The sequence below is a fragment of the Gavia stellata genome, chromosome 18, assembly GCF_030936135.1.
Source record: "Gavia stellata isolate bGavSte3 chromosome 18, bGavSte3.hap2, whole genome shotgun sequence".
NCBI lineage: Eukaryota > Metazoa > Chordata > Aves > Gaviiformes > Gaviidae > Gavia > Gavia stellata.
The window spans coordinates 11,009,071-11,023,157 of record NC_082611.1 but is presented as its reverse complement, the minus strand read 5'-3'; the positions used below and the strand labels follow the sequence as shown (position 1 = coordinate 11,023,157).

The 14,087-nt window shown below is 39.6% G+C and overlaps 1 protein-coding gene across 2 annotated transcripts in view; it reads right to left on the bottom strand.

Annotated features, from left to right (window-relative positions):
• Positions 1-14,087, bottom strand: part of MYH11 (myosin heavy chain 11) — a 55,653-nt gene that overhangs the window by 11,383 nt on the left and 30,183 nt on the right. For both annotated transcript variants that reach the window (XM_009818118.2, XM_059826334.1), the window contains 20 exons: positions 11,432-11,527; positions 10,939-11,057; positions 10,621-10,773; positions 9,972-10,145; positions 9,598-9,771; positions 8,989-9,103; positions 7,831-8,024; positions 7,540-7,661; positions 7,355-7,424; positions 7,050-7,210; positions 6,094-6,202; positions 5,058-5,189; positions 4,560-4,766; positions 4,022-4,159; positions 3,236-3,359; positions 2,617-2,788; positions 1,821-2,033; positions 1,532-1,676; positions 1,237-1,443; positions 67-171 (listed from right to left, as the gene is read on the bottom strand). In XM_009818118.2, the coding sequence (XP_009816420.2) occupies positions 67-171; positions 1,237-1,443; positions 1,532-1,676; positions 1,821-2,033; positions 2,617-2,788; positions 3,236-3,359; positions 4,022-4,159; positions 4,560-4,766; positions 5,058-5,189; positions 6,094-6,202; positions 7,050-7,210; positions 7,355-7,424; positions 7,540-7,661; positions 7,831-8,024; positions 8,989-9,103; positions 9,598-9,771; positions 9,972-10,145; positions 10,621-10,773; positions 10,939-11,057; positions 11,432-11,527 (2,930 nt within the window). The remainder of the gene's footprint in view (positions 1-66; positions 172-1,236; positions 1,444-1,531; positions 1,677-1,820; positions 2,034-2,616; positions 2,789-3,235; positions 3,360-4,021; positions 4,160-4,559; positions 4,767-5,057; positions 5,190-6,093; positions 6,203-7,049; positions 7,211-7,354; positions 7,425-7,539; positions 7,662-7,830; positions 8,025-8,988; positions 9,104-9,597; positions 9,772-9,971; positions 10,146-10,620; positions 10,774-10,938; positions 11,058-11,431; positions 11,528-14,087) is intronic.

Below are 14,087 nucleotides of genomic sequence, written 5' to 3'. Positions count from 1 at the left end.
GTGTAGGTCTTTTTATACTGCATTTTGTAAATGTTGTAGGTGAGCTGTTACTGGATGCAAGTTTACCTGTGTATCTTGTAGCTGAGATCCTAAGGTTGCAACATCTTTGGTCAATTTGATTGTCTTGCTTTCTGCTTCATTGAGCAAACCAGTAACATTTTCAACCTCAACCTGTGAGACATCACAGTGAATAAACTCAGTTATTTTGCACAACTTAAATCTTCCTCCAAACTTTAGTTTGCTCTAGATTGAACTCTTAACTTTGAACAGGATCTGAATCTGCTCCTATGCTTCTGGGTCACCTCAAGTACCAACAGTGTTTCTAGCTTAACTGGAATCCACAATTTTGCCATAAGTTTTCTGGACAATATGTGGGATTTAAGTCCTGTGGAACTAAATCCTACACACAAACTCTGCAGTGTCTGCACATGTCATCTTTGTGGCCTGTGTATTAAGACCGCCAAGGTCTAATGCCTCTTTTGTCTAGTTTACCTCAGTATTTTATTACTATATATCAAAACCTAGTCATGTTCATAAGGCAATACTGGTATACTCCTTTCAATGAATTCCAAAGGGGAATGGGGATTTTTGTGGATTTTCCTGCCTCTTCTGAAGTTTGACAGAAGTTGATGCATTTTGATTATATTTTCTTATTTATCCACTAACTTAAAATAATAAAGAAAAGCTTACTGCTGCTATGAACAAAGTGGTAACAATAAGCTTGATTAGTCTTGCTGAACATTGAACATATACCAAATTTTAAATTACCTTTAGTTATTTCTTATTTGACACTAAATCATAGATAAGTGAGAATTCTCCTTTCGTTGTCATTTTTTTCTGAGCACGTATTGTGTGTTTAATGGCTGTTTAATCCATTTCCAGAAGCCACATTCCTATCAATGTTCCCCACCACCCAAAAATGGATGAACAGAAAGAAACTCTCTAAAACATGCAGCACAGTCACTGAACCAGTGGTGGCATTATAGACTGCAGCGTATACAGAGGGACGGTGAGACTAAAAGCTCTCAATTCCACGACACAGAGTGGTTGTAATTGTTTAATTGTGTAATTATTGAGGTAGGAGTTCAAGGTAGGAACCCTACAGATGACAAAAAAATGAGCATTTCAGCTGAAGTAGACAGGGCCAGGATTCTTCCGGATATACCCTCACAGAACAGTATAAACTGGTCTTCTCAAGCCCAAGGTGTCACAGCAAAAGGTCAAACTCCTTCCTACCTGTAACTTATGGACTTTTTCATTGAGTTCTGTCCGAACACGCTCTCCATCAGTGTACTTGGACTGTAACTCTTGCAGCTGTACTTCCAGCTTCTTCTTTTTGTGCTCCACATCTTGTTTGGCCTGATTCAGGCTCCTGACTTCATTAGCCAGATCAGCGTTGTCTTTCTCCAGTGTCTGTTTGGTCTTATCCAAGTTTGCTTTAGCCTACAAGCATGAAGTGAAAAAAGACGATCTATAAAAGGAAGCCATGTTATCTAGTGGATAGTTTTCAATAAGATGGATTTCTGTTTACCCGTTTAAATTGTTCCAGCTGCTCTGTTAGCTCTTCCACAGCTTGAGTGTGCTTTTGCCTCATCTCCTGGACCTGGGCTTCATGAGTTCGAGTCTCCTCCTCCAGAGCTCTCTTCAGCACTGTGACCTCCTGTTCACGCTTTGCTCTGGAAGGTAACACACACAAATGGAGCAGCAGCAGCAAAGAGTGTTCCAGTCACTGGGAAAATAGCACTACTGCACAGTTACTAGACAGTATTATACCGACCTTGGTGACATTTATTTTTGGCCCATGTGCTGTGTCTCCATACCTGAGCTCTTGCTGGGTGGCTGTGGTATCCAAAGTATCCTCAAGCTCTGTCTTAAGAGCCTCCAGCTCTTCACCTAGATCTCTCTTCTGTTTTTCTGCTTTGTTTCTTGCAGCTCTCTCAGACTCCAAGTCTTCCTGGAGATCAGAGATGTGAGATTCCAGTTCACGGATCTTCTTGAGGGCATTGTTCTTCTGACTAGTTTCATCTTCAAGCCTGAAAAGAGAGTATTTCATTTTCTGTATTAAAAAAGAAATAATTTCGCCTTGAGGAAATCAGTACACAGAGATTAAAGGTTTATAGGTTTTGTGCAAGAAAGTACAAAGAAAGAGGGGGGACTGAAGCAAAAAGGATCTGGCAGCTGTACTTTTATCAGGACACAATGCCTGGAGACACTGATCAGCCAATTCAGCAAAAGTTTTGGTTGAGTGTTGTCCCTCTTAAATTTATAGAGAAAATCCACTGAGACTCTGGAATGGATCAAGGTCAGACTCTTAAGTAATTTCTGCCTTTTGCCTATGAAGTACGTTGTTACATTTCATTCTTTACTTGACAGCACTGACAATGCCATTGGGAAGAGGAGTTTTCATTGATATCTGGAGGTAAGATTATGTGTCTATGCGCAAACAAAAGTATAATTATTTTTCGCAAAAGGAAATTTGGAAAATGGGGAAAGCATGCAGGGAGGATGTAACTGAGAGATGAGATTCATGGCTGCAGCATCTCAGTGTCTGGGAAGGGGAGAGACATATGTTCCAGATTGGGTTTTTAACCTGGGTACAGATTCAGGAGGGAATACCTGGCTAGAGCAGCCTGGAGCTCTTCCTCCTTCTTGGCTAGTTGTGCCTTCAGCTCAGCAATTTGTGCCTGGAGCTCTGCGATTTGCTCATGTAGATCACTTGACTCCCCTTCCAACTTCCTCTTAATTTTCTCCAGTTCTTGTCTGCTCTTCTCTTCTTTCTTCAGTCGCACTGAAAATGTAAGGATTTTGGTTAGTGCGTTAGCGCAAGGAGTCCTTAATCAGATCTTGAACTTAGGCAAAAAAAATGTTCTGGCCTCCAATGAGGCCATACATTTAACTACAAGTCAGTGCATTTCTGAAGCAACACACAATACCTGACTGTCACCACTTATTTCTAGCCACCCCAAAGAATCATTTATTTATCTTTCTCTAGAAGAAAGATTACTTTTTTCCCAATTTTCTCTCATGTACTGTTTTGTATGTTAAAAAAAAAAAAAAGGTATCTATGGTTTATGCACCCTCGGGTTTTGGTGATTCTCACGCAGGAAATGGCTTCAGCATAAGAAATTTGGAAAACACCCCACAAATTTTTTAGTTCTCTCCAGATTCTGTTTATGTTTTTTTGTCGTGTGCCAAGGCAAAAAAAACTGATATAAACCACTTTTGTTCATGTTACCTTCAAGTTCTGAAATCATAGATTCATGTTTGTTTTTCAGCTTTGTAAGATTTTTGGCTTTTTCTTCTTCTTCTGCAAGATTTGTTGTTAGATCGCTTATTCTTTCCTCAAGGAGTTTTCTTTCCTTAAGAAAAATAAAATACTTCTGTTAAAAAAAGTGTCCGTCACTGGTGATCGTGAATCAACTCTTTGCCAACCAAAAATGTCCAAGAGACTGTCTTTTTATGCTGTATTTCTTGAGGTTGTAGTGATACATTTCAATTTGTCAATTACAGAGGAGCTGAGGAGTGTGATGTCTCTGCCTTCCATATTCTCTAATCTGCTGCTGTTAGAAGCTTGTACTCACTCTAATGGCTGGTAAGTACAGGGCCCAGTTCAGAGGAGCATCCCCTTTCGAAAAGTACTGGAATATATGCTTACTTCTGGTTTGAATCATAAAGTTTGGTTGAATTTAGTTGAAAATGAAGAGAATTATTTAATCTGCTTGTGGCCAAGAAGACATGTCTTCCACTGATTGTGCTTGACTGCTGTGGGTATTTTGCTTGAAGATATTGTTACCACAACAGACCTCAAACCCAGTAGTTTTACACAATTTTGAATTGTTTAAATGAGCATGGAAAACCCATCAGAAACTTGTTCGATAGAGGCTGGAATGATGGTCTGGTGAATCTGTCCACCCATGAGACTATATGGTCAAGAGTATTCCTGTTCTTCTAGCAGAAGAGGAGGTTTTCTCTCATCTTGCACTATTTTCACAAAGTAAGAAAATGGACCCACAATGCTTACCTTGGTTAGCTTATTATTCTGATCTTCCATTATGAGAATATCATCTTCCATTTTCTTTATCTTGCCATCTGCTGTTACTTTTTCAAGTTGCAGTTTCTGCCTTGCAGCTTCTTCTTCTTCCAGCTGTTCCTCAAGGTCCTTTGAGCGGGGAAAAAGAAACCCACAAAACATGAATTCTGGAAATAAAATACTGCTTAGATTATAGGAAATGCTTAATATTTGTCACTGTATGTGGGGTATATTGTAGACTTTGTTGTTTTTATTAAGAACTAGACAATCTGTAATGCTTGGTGATTTAGAAGGAAAGATTTGTTAAAATAATTTTTTAGAGCAAATACTATTTAAAATTGAGATGGGGAAGAAGAGAGCTCTGGAGGAAGGAGCATCAATTGATTGTTCTTACTTCACTGGCACAGACGCATATTCTACACGGGGCTGCGTAGCAAGCACTTTCATAGGATCTGAGGTTTGCCAGTCTCCATTTTTTCTCTTGAGAGATACAAGTTATTGTCTGTACTTGTCACTTATGCGTCCTTACCAGCATTTGTTGTTGCATCTTTTTCTTTTCTGCTTGCAACTGCTGGCTGCGCTCCTCCTCTTCCTCAATTCTGGCCTCCATCTCATGGAGAATCTCTTCCAGCTCTTGTTTCTTAGCAGCTAAACGGACTCTCATCTCTTCAGCTTCAGCATACAGTTCAGTTTCTGCCTGAAGCTGTTCCTGAAGGAGGTTCTTCTCTTCACAAAGCTATGCAAATAAAATGGATAGGAAATTGAGACTTGGATTGTGAATTGCCCCACAGTGTCTTTTTACTAGATAGTCCTAGTGTACAGGCAGGCAGCTCTACCACAGCCTTTTGTGTGGACATTAGGCCTCTACTGAAGTAACTGGGAGTTTGTCTGCACTGAACTTTTGTTCTGGACCATCGCTGTGAATACAATCGTGAATACAAAGAAAAAAGACACCTTTATTGTAATAACTTCTAGAAATGGTGAAAGAACAGCTAGCATTTGCCAGAGGCTCAGAGCTGTAAATCACCTGTGTGTGTTTCAGTTCCAGCTCCTTCAATTCACTCTCTGCTTTTTGTTGTCTTTCCTTAGTTTTTTGTAGTTCTTCATCCTTGGCCTGCATTTCTTCCTCTTGGCGGGTGACTTGCAGCAGTGGTTTCACCTGAAAATAATTTTTTTTTTTAAGAATGTTTGCTGTCAGTATTTATGTTACTGAGCATGGTATTTAAAAGGTGCCAGGCTGACTGGCACTAATGGTAGCTCTGTCTGTTGTTGCTCAGGTAGTGGACAAATACTGTACAGCCAAGCTTGATGTAAGCATCTTTAAACCAGCAAGCCTCAGCAGTGTTGCTCTTGGCCATCTCTGTGTTCATTCTCGAAGCCTTGTGAGCACCTCTGCCTCCAAGTGTCAGTTTTTGGATGGCTTCAAGCCTTTTTTTGTCCATTGACAATGTACAAAAGCTACATCGTCTGCATAGAAGGTCAATGTGCATACGCAGGTGTATTACTGCCTATTTCTGGTTGCAGAGGAGGTTGATACCAATGCAAGTAGGAACAGTTTTCTGAATCCAAACTGGAAGCCATTCTTGAAAAAAAACCCAGGCCTCTTCAATAGGAAAATAGACTTAATTTGCTTGAGTGCCTAGCAGGAAGATATTTAGTGTTCCAGTTAGGGAACTCCTGAGCTGCTGAGTCCCCCATAGATACATAGCTCTGCGTGTGCACAAAATTCAGTTTTACTCTGTCTTCTCATTATCCACCCCTGTGACATTATTTAATTTTTGGCAATTAAAAAAAGTCCCCAAACATGCAAAATCTTTTATGAATTTCTGCTTAACTAGTTTGTTTCCTTCTCAAGCTAGAACTAACGTTAATGTTAATGGCTATATATAACTATGCAGAGGATCTCTAACCCAAAATTTTGTGAAGCTAATGAGGCTCTTGCCATCAGCTGCAATGGACTTCAGAAAAAGGAGTGCGCCTGACGCGATATGCCTCGGTGCATTTTGGTGCATTTAATTTCTTTTGGAAAGCTAAGGAGAGATTCACCGATAGCAGTCACTCACTTTAGTGAACAGTCTCCACCATTGCCAGTTCCTCAGCTTCAGGTAAGCAGCGCAATTTCTTTGGATAACCTTCATTGCAGTCAGCTGTTGCTGTCTTTTGGCAAAGGCTCTGTGATTAAAAACATAATGGAAATTGGTTCAGTCTGAGAATACAAGGTGTCTGCAAGATACACACATTAAGAAAAGAAACTCTGGCATGACAGTCTGATTAAGCCACGTGGCTTGAGAAGTCTGGCACAAATTCTTTTGTCACTTAAACAGTGCCTGTGCTTTCTTGAGGAAAGGTAATAACTCTGTTTAGCTTTCTGGTATTTTATTTAGTTTTCTGTTTTTCAGCTGTTCATGCTCCATAGGTAGGTGCAAACCACAAAGTATAGATCTAGTTCTGGATGTGAACATCTTTCCAGAGTACACGGGCACTCAGAACTTGCATTGTCATTCTTGAAACCTATTATTTAAATTTATTTGCTCAGCAATTTGAAAGCCTTGGTAGTATGCAGAAAAAGGGCATTATTTTTAATAGTTTTGTGCTGTACATTAACTGACATCATGCTAGATGATCAGTGCTTTATGCCCAAGCTGTGTAAGAAATTATTTTGTTTTACAAATGCCAGTGGTGCTGCTGCTTGTAATAGTGCATAAGACTCCAGTCATAGGCTAGGATGCTCCTCCTGCTTGTACAATCACATGTTTAAATGATGGGTCATTGCCTCAGAGAGCTTACTGTACAGAGGGTGTAAGTAGCCTCATAATGTAATTGCTTCCCTGTAATTATATTAATAAGCCTCTTCTGGGCAAGAAGTGAGTCCATTGGACACAAGTTGAGTTCTAATGCAATACAAATAATAGGTAATAATAAAATGTCTTAATATCTTCAGTTTGTTATACAGAGAACTAAAGGTTACTGTAGATACTTTGCTGCAGAGGACATTCTTTTTGTTAGTACATATTCTTACTTTCTTGCTAGGTAGCCTCGGCACTGAGCCTGGAAGGCAATAATAACGTCTGTGATCTTCAGGTCTCTCTCTTCTTCCAGGTGAGCCAGAACGCCAGTTCTGAAGAAGATTTTACTCTGTCCAATTCTGTACAAGTTGGGATCAAGTTCTAATGCTTTGATCTGGAGGAAAACAGGGATATTTGTTAACTCCAGTGCTGAGGTTTAGGGTATTAAAAATTACTTCTCATTTCTGTTCACTCTCAACAGCTTTTATATAAGAAGTATAGACCTGATGATCAATAGAATCAAAAATGCTTTCCTCACCATCAGTATGCAAGCCTGCTTCCCATCCATGAATCCTTTAGGAATAGCATTTGCAGCAAGAATTTCATATCTGCCAAAAGACGTTGATGTTAGGGAGTTCGAAACACATCAGATTATTTTGTACAGACAAAGATGTATTACACCACTATTAAACCCAGAGTTAGGATCAAGTAAGGGATTCCTACCGCTGACGGAACTCCTGGAAGACAATCCTGTTGGGGAATCCCTGCCGGCAGATACGAATACCTTCCAAGACACCATTGCAGCGCAACTGCTCCAGCACTAAATGGGCATCAAGTTTGCCAGCCTGAAAAGGGAACAGAAAGTATTTTTATCAGAGCAGAAATTTACAAAAATGTTACCGGACACATATCTATGTTTGAAGACATTGTTCAGCTCTGCAATGTGCTGGTACAGTGAGCAGCTCAACATGAATAATGTGCCAGGAGTCTGAAAATTGAGCATTTGAAACTTACCCTTTTTTCGTGATTTGGAATGATACAGCGGACAAAGTTGGGATTGGTATTCCTTAAGGTTGTCATCAGTTTGGTCAGCTGCTCCTTATAGAGTTGTCCAACAGTACGGAACATGCCTTTCTTGGTTTTTGAAGCACTAGGGAGTGAGCTTTCAGTCATCTTGGCCATCTGGTCCAGCCCAACTATACGGTCCACTGAAATATGAAAGAAAGTATGAGTGGAACTGCTTTTATAAACAGTCCTCACCTCACATTACACCTATCGCTGGCATTGTTAAATTGCAACTTCCCAAAAAGGACCAATATATTTTTTGATGCAGTAGAAGCGTACTAACAAAAGTACTAGAAGAGCCTTCTGGGTAAATAGTCTACTTCTGTCAAACATGAAAACAAGGATCTTTGTTAACCAGTGACAGAATGGAACCACTGAATACACAGAATATATTTTATTTTTTATTTTTTATTTTTTTATTTTTTTAATTTTTTTTTTGCTCTAAAAAGGACAGCCCTTCTGCAAAATACCCAGTTGGTAGGTTGGCATCAGAACCAGGAACAAGAACATCTCTTGACTCCCATCTGTTACCCAGTTCTCAGTCTAGCTAATAATCTCCCTCAGTTATTTCATAATTCAGAGCCACCTTGCTGGTGTTTGCATGACATTTATGTCCATGCATTAATTATTTATACTGTAGTATATGTGTTACAGATCCATATAAACTTTTTAAAAATGAAGTGTCTTATATCCATACAGACATTCTTCTGATGGAGTTTAGTTGAGATTATACATCGCTGGAGAGAACTGTGCAGGACTTCTGGGAGAGGTATGTGTAAAGTAAGTCATTCATAAAACCCAACAATAACCTGTATTAAATGAGGTCTGCAATATCACATATTCAGCAGTGTTATAACAGTGTAACGAATAATTTTTATGCTGTTGCTGAATAATATTAAGGAAATGTTTTGATAGAGCTTAAAACTATTGAATGATGCTTTCCATAAATATGTCTTTAGAACACATTGTTCTTGTTTCTTAGTTCAGTCTCTTCTACGCTTATCGTTTTCACACTCGTGTCCTGCCAGCAAGGGATGGCTGTCAAAAAGTTCTAGTAGAAGTTTGTCCCTTTAAACCACATTACTGATTTAGAGTTACGATTCATACCGTCTTTCCAAAGGTCTGCTACAAATTTGTCTGAAGATTGGTTCAGCAGAGAAGTCACATTGTCATTTAGCGGATCCATGTTCTTTGTTAGCCAGGCAGTTGCGTTGTAGGTAACCTGCAGGAAACAGTAATGCATCAAAAATCTGTTCTTGATAAAGATATCTGGAGTGTCCAACAACACACAGCACCGTATTAAAACAAAATCATACAAGTAATAATAATGTGGAAAGCTTTCTATGGTTGAGAGCTGAGTTGAGTATTTATTCTTACATGTACTAGCATCTGGAAAGCTTTTGGCAGACATACCCATGGCAGGGCACCTGCCCTGCCTTAAGAAAATCTACTTGCTAGAAAGGAATCCGAATTACTTGGATTTTCAATAACTCCGGTGCTGGTTTTTTTGTTTGTTTGTTTTCATGTGAGCTTAGCACAACCATGAATGTTTTGCAAATCTTATTTCATATAATATGTAATTAAAGCTCTTAATATATACATTATGCAATGAAAGCCATCCCTTATCAATACGAGTATCAGACTGTTTCTTTTTTACCATCTGGGCATCAAAGAATCAAAGTTCCCTCAGTCAAAATAGCTCAATCTATCCAGTACCTTTCCTGCATAGTGCATTATACAGAACTCCGTTTTATCCTTGAGTTGCTTGGGCTTCTGGAATTTGGGATGGTTGCCTTGTTCTTGACATAGTTTCTCCACAAAGGATGTGTCAGTAGCTTTGGGGAACCAGCACTCTTCATCCAGCAGAGCCAGGACACCTGGAGGGTTGGTCTGCAATGTGAGAAATATCAGATCAGTATCATCACAGGCAGAGACAAAGAAAGAGCACCACCTTCTTTATCCCTTATGTTACAAATCCTCCCAGGAAACAAAGGATCTGAAATACCTTAAACAGCTCTCTTACTGTACTGATACATAACTGACCCTGATGCAACCTATGTAGTATCCCACCTATAGAGATAGAATCTTACTGGTCTTTCAATCAGCTCAATGCAAGGTTGCAGGTCAAGGCCAAAGTCAATGAAATTCCATTCAATGCCCTCTCGCTGGTATTCCTCTTGCTCCAGTATAAACATTGTATGGTTGAAAAGCTGCTGAAGTTTCTCATTAGTGTAATTGATGCACAGCTGCTCAAAGGAATTGATCTGTGAAGAGGAAAAAAGTGAATTCCTGATGTTAGAAAGAGACCTTCAAGAGGGAACTTAAATGACACGATAAAATTTGCTATCTTCTATTTCTTTTTACATATTACAATAATTCAAATATGAGGATCCATATTTTTCTAGTATAAGGTCTTGAAAATTTACAGTAAGTTCTTAAGTGGTAAATCTTTGTGTTAGGACCTGTTCAATAAATCACAAAAAGCAGACCCTGGTTCTAAACACGGAGCCCCGCAGAAGCCCAGCAGGAGCTTGCTGCCAGCCCCCAGCCCTTCCTGCCCATGGGAAAGGCAAACAGGCAGGTGTAATAGGCCTATGGGTTGTGTCTGCCACAGGCTGCTAGCCAGCTTGAAAGAACCAAACTCTTTTTGTGGCTCTGAACTTAGATTTTTGTCATCTTATATCCAAACCACTGTACGATAATAAGGAGTTTAGCCAACTTGTGTTCCACAGTACATACCTCAAAAATCTCAAATCCAGCAATATCAAGGATCCCCAAGAAGGAAGCACCTTGTCTTTTTGTTTTGTCAAGAGCTTTGTTTACGCGAGCTAGAATCCAACGGAAAAGGCGTTCAAATTGTGCCTTGGCCAAAGCCTCTATGGCAAAGTCCGCCTGAAAAAAAGAAGACAAATTTGTAAGTGAAAGAAGAAACCCAATTAGCTGCTAATTTCTGTAGAGATAATGAGACAGAAAACTGACATTTCCCTTTAGACAAGATGTAAGAAAAAAAGAAGAAAGAATAGTTTCAGGAGAGCTGAGCAGACTGCAAGTAGATACCTGCTCTTTGGTCTGAGCTTTCTGAACAACATCTCGTCCTACTTTGATCCTTGGGGTTAGAATAGATCTTGTGAAATCTGTCACATTAATCCCCATCAGGTGACACACTTTTTGTGCAGCTAGAATCAAAGAGTGAGATTTTATTTCAGATTGAATTTTCTCTTAGCTGGTCAGTAAGTGTGAATACAGTAGCTCAGCAAGTATGTGAAGTCATTTGTCTGCCTTAAAAGCCCCTCTATTGTACATACAAGAGATGCCACTTGCCATAAAAATATTATTCATGATCCAAGCAGCAAATTCACTCTTCATCAATTTAGGGATTCAAGAAAAGGTAATGATAATTGAGCTGATTTTAAGTATGGTATATCTCTTAAAACCTGTGAGCTATATATGTAATAACAATTAATAAAACATACTGATAAAGAGTGCTTACTCAGCTGCTATTTTATTAATTTCTTAATGCTAACTAAATTTTTTAAGTGGCAAATCATACCAGTATTGTCTGGCATAGAAGCTTGATCAGTGTTTCTCTCCTTCTTGAAGACAATATTACCCAGTTGGAGGACAGATGAAACAACCCTCAGTATAGCTGTAAGAGAAACAGATAATAGAAATGAGGAACAGAATGGACACGTTTTGAAAGCTCTGTTCTCTGCAATAACGAAGATTCATTCTATTGCCTATGGTAGTCTGTACCTCTATGGAAAGAGGTAGATTTGCTTTAAAAGACTCTGCCATAAACTGCAGGAGTTTGAGAGCTGATTGAGCAGCATCTCAACAATCTGTGCAGTGGAGTAAACAGGCCAGTCTGGGAACACCAGCAACTCCAGCTAAGTTGTGCTGGCTCCCCAGGCAGACCCCCAGGCCTCAGGAATTCATCTCCCACTCACAGTGGCCTGTAGCATCTTCCCTGCTCAGTCTCTTGACAATCTGTTTCTCTGTCTTTAAAATAATAATAAAAAAAATCTATGAATTACCAGCAGCTTTAAAAATGTGTGGCACTTCTGAAGCTCCAGTTATGCAGGAACATGTGGATATTTAGTTGTGCAACTAAAATGAAATATATACAAATCTTTGAAGGATTAGTGTCAAAGTACAGAAAAGTAATTGATTAATGTTTGATCACTAAAATATACATAAATGTGATGTTGCCTAACTTCAGGTAGTAAAACCTACTGAGATTGTATGAATCTAGGGAGTTCTCTTTGTTTATTTGGTAAACTTACACAAGAGAAGAATACTGTCCTAATGGGCTTATATTTTAGAGCCTGAAATCACAGGGGTTCAGACAGTAATATGACTCCTATTGTTGTAATGGAGAATGCTGCTGTATCAGTGCATCAATACGCATGCCCTGGCAGGAGAAGGAACCAGTCTTCATCAGTAACATCATCTGAATTTACCAAGGCTGGGACTTGCACTGCTGTCCTTCAAGGCAAGACATCTTTTCCTCAGCATCCCTCAGTCACTGATGCAGGGGTGGGATGTGACGGAGCTCTGCTCCCGCCTGCCACAGCTGGACCAAGGCTCAAGTGATGGGGTGACGCTGTTTCTGCCACCAGGTGTCACTTGGGGCATGGCAGTTTGCATCCAGGGGCCATGCGCACTGGCGCGCGCCAGCAGAAGCCCTGCACACTCCCAGGAGCAGTGAGAGGTAAAAGCTACGCAGATAGATGTCTCTGGCAGGCCTACGTTTTCAAGATAGTTTAGTTGTTGGTTCATGCTCCCTGTTTTTGTTTCTCTTATCTCTGAATCAGTGAATACAAATATGAGCTATTTGAGCCTGTTCCATTTCTTTCAAAATTAAATCAGAATGCTTTGCAACTTTTTCATGCTAGTTGTTGGAAAGTACTGAAAAAATGGCTTTAAATGGTCATTACTGTTGTTAGAGCTGGCTTGAATTCAGTAGTCTGTGCTGGGTATGTATGGAGTTCTTCTAGTGAGAAATCTTCCCTTTCATAAACACAAATTACCTTTAAAAACACCATGTGTTATAGTACTTTTGCATGCTGACAACTGCACCGATGCAGTGGAATTCAAATGTCAGGAGTGCATGTCATGTCCCTCCTACAAGCAGGTCTCCAGAATTTATAAGACTTATAAGAAAAAGCCTTGCAATTCTTCATTCAGATGGACAGCAAAATATTGTGACCATTATTTTATTTGATGCATGTTTAGATTACTGTATAGAGCTGCCTTGTGCACCACCACTTGTTCTGTGCATCACAGAGATAATTTCTCTTTGATATATATTCTATTTTCCAATATAGGTGGTGTTTCTTCAACGTTTCTTCACTGTGTTTCCAGCAAGTGCTGCCAGTTTAAACCTTTGAAGGAAGTGGTTTGCAAAGAGTTTTCATTATTGACTTCAATTGCTCCCACTGCAGCAATGGGAAAAGGTAGGCCACTGTAGTGATTTTTTTAAGTAGAACTTTTCTAACAACAACCTAAAAGCAGTAGATCATAATTAGATCTCCTTGCAAGGCAAGAACAGTCACTCCAACACTCAAAGACTTCCTGAAGCATCACCCTTTTTAATACAAAGGTGGCAATGATTCCAAGGAGGCTGTAGTGTTTTGTGTCATGAATCTATGACAGTAGTTTCAGTGTCTTCACTGCCAGTCTATTCTCAGCCCCTGCTGTCCTCCTCCCAGATTCCTGCTGCTGGTTTATGTTGTCTTCAGGCACTGTAATGCCACCAGTTCAGTTGCTTGTTACTGGCTCTGACGATGCTGCTTGTGTTATGAGATCCTGATCCTGTGTTTAGATCCTGCCTTGATCTTGTGTCTCTCCTGATCACGTGGAACTGAGTTCCCATATTACTTTTAAGGTGAGGTAGAAACAAATCTGTGCTTGAGAAGTTTTGCCTTATGAGAGAACCTTCATTCTCTTTCCATGAGACATCAATGGTTTAATTCATCTAATACCTCCTGAGAAGGAGGGAAATCTATGGGCACTAATTCACAGTGCACTTCTTAGGAACAGTAGCTAGGTAACGGTTGGTAATAGTTTTACACAGGGGAAATAAGAGGCAAAGAGGTTAAATAACATGGGTACATTTGGAATCCTCCAGTTGGTGGTTCATGCAAGATCACACTTCTCCAGAGAAACATGGACATAAAGTCTAAATAATCTTAATTTTCTTATAT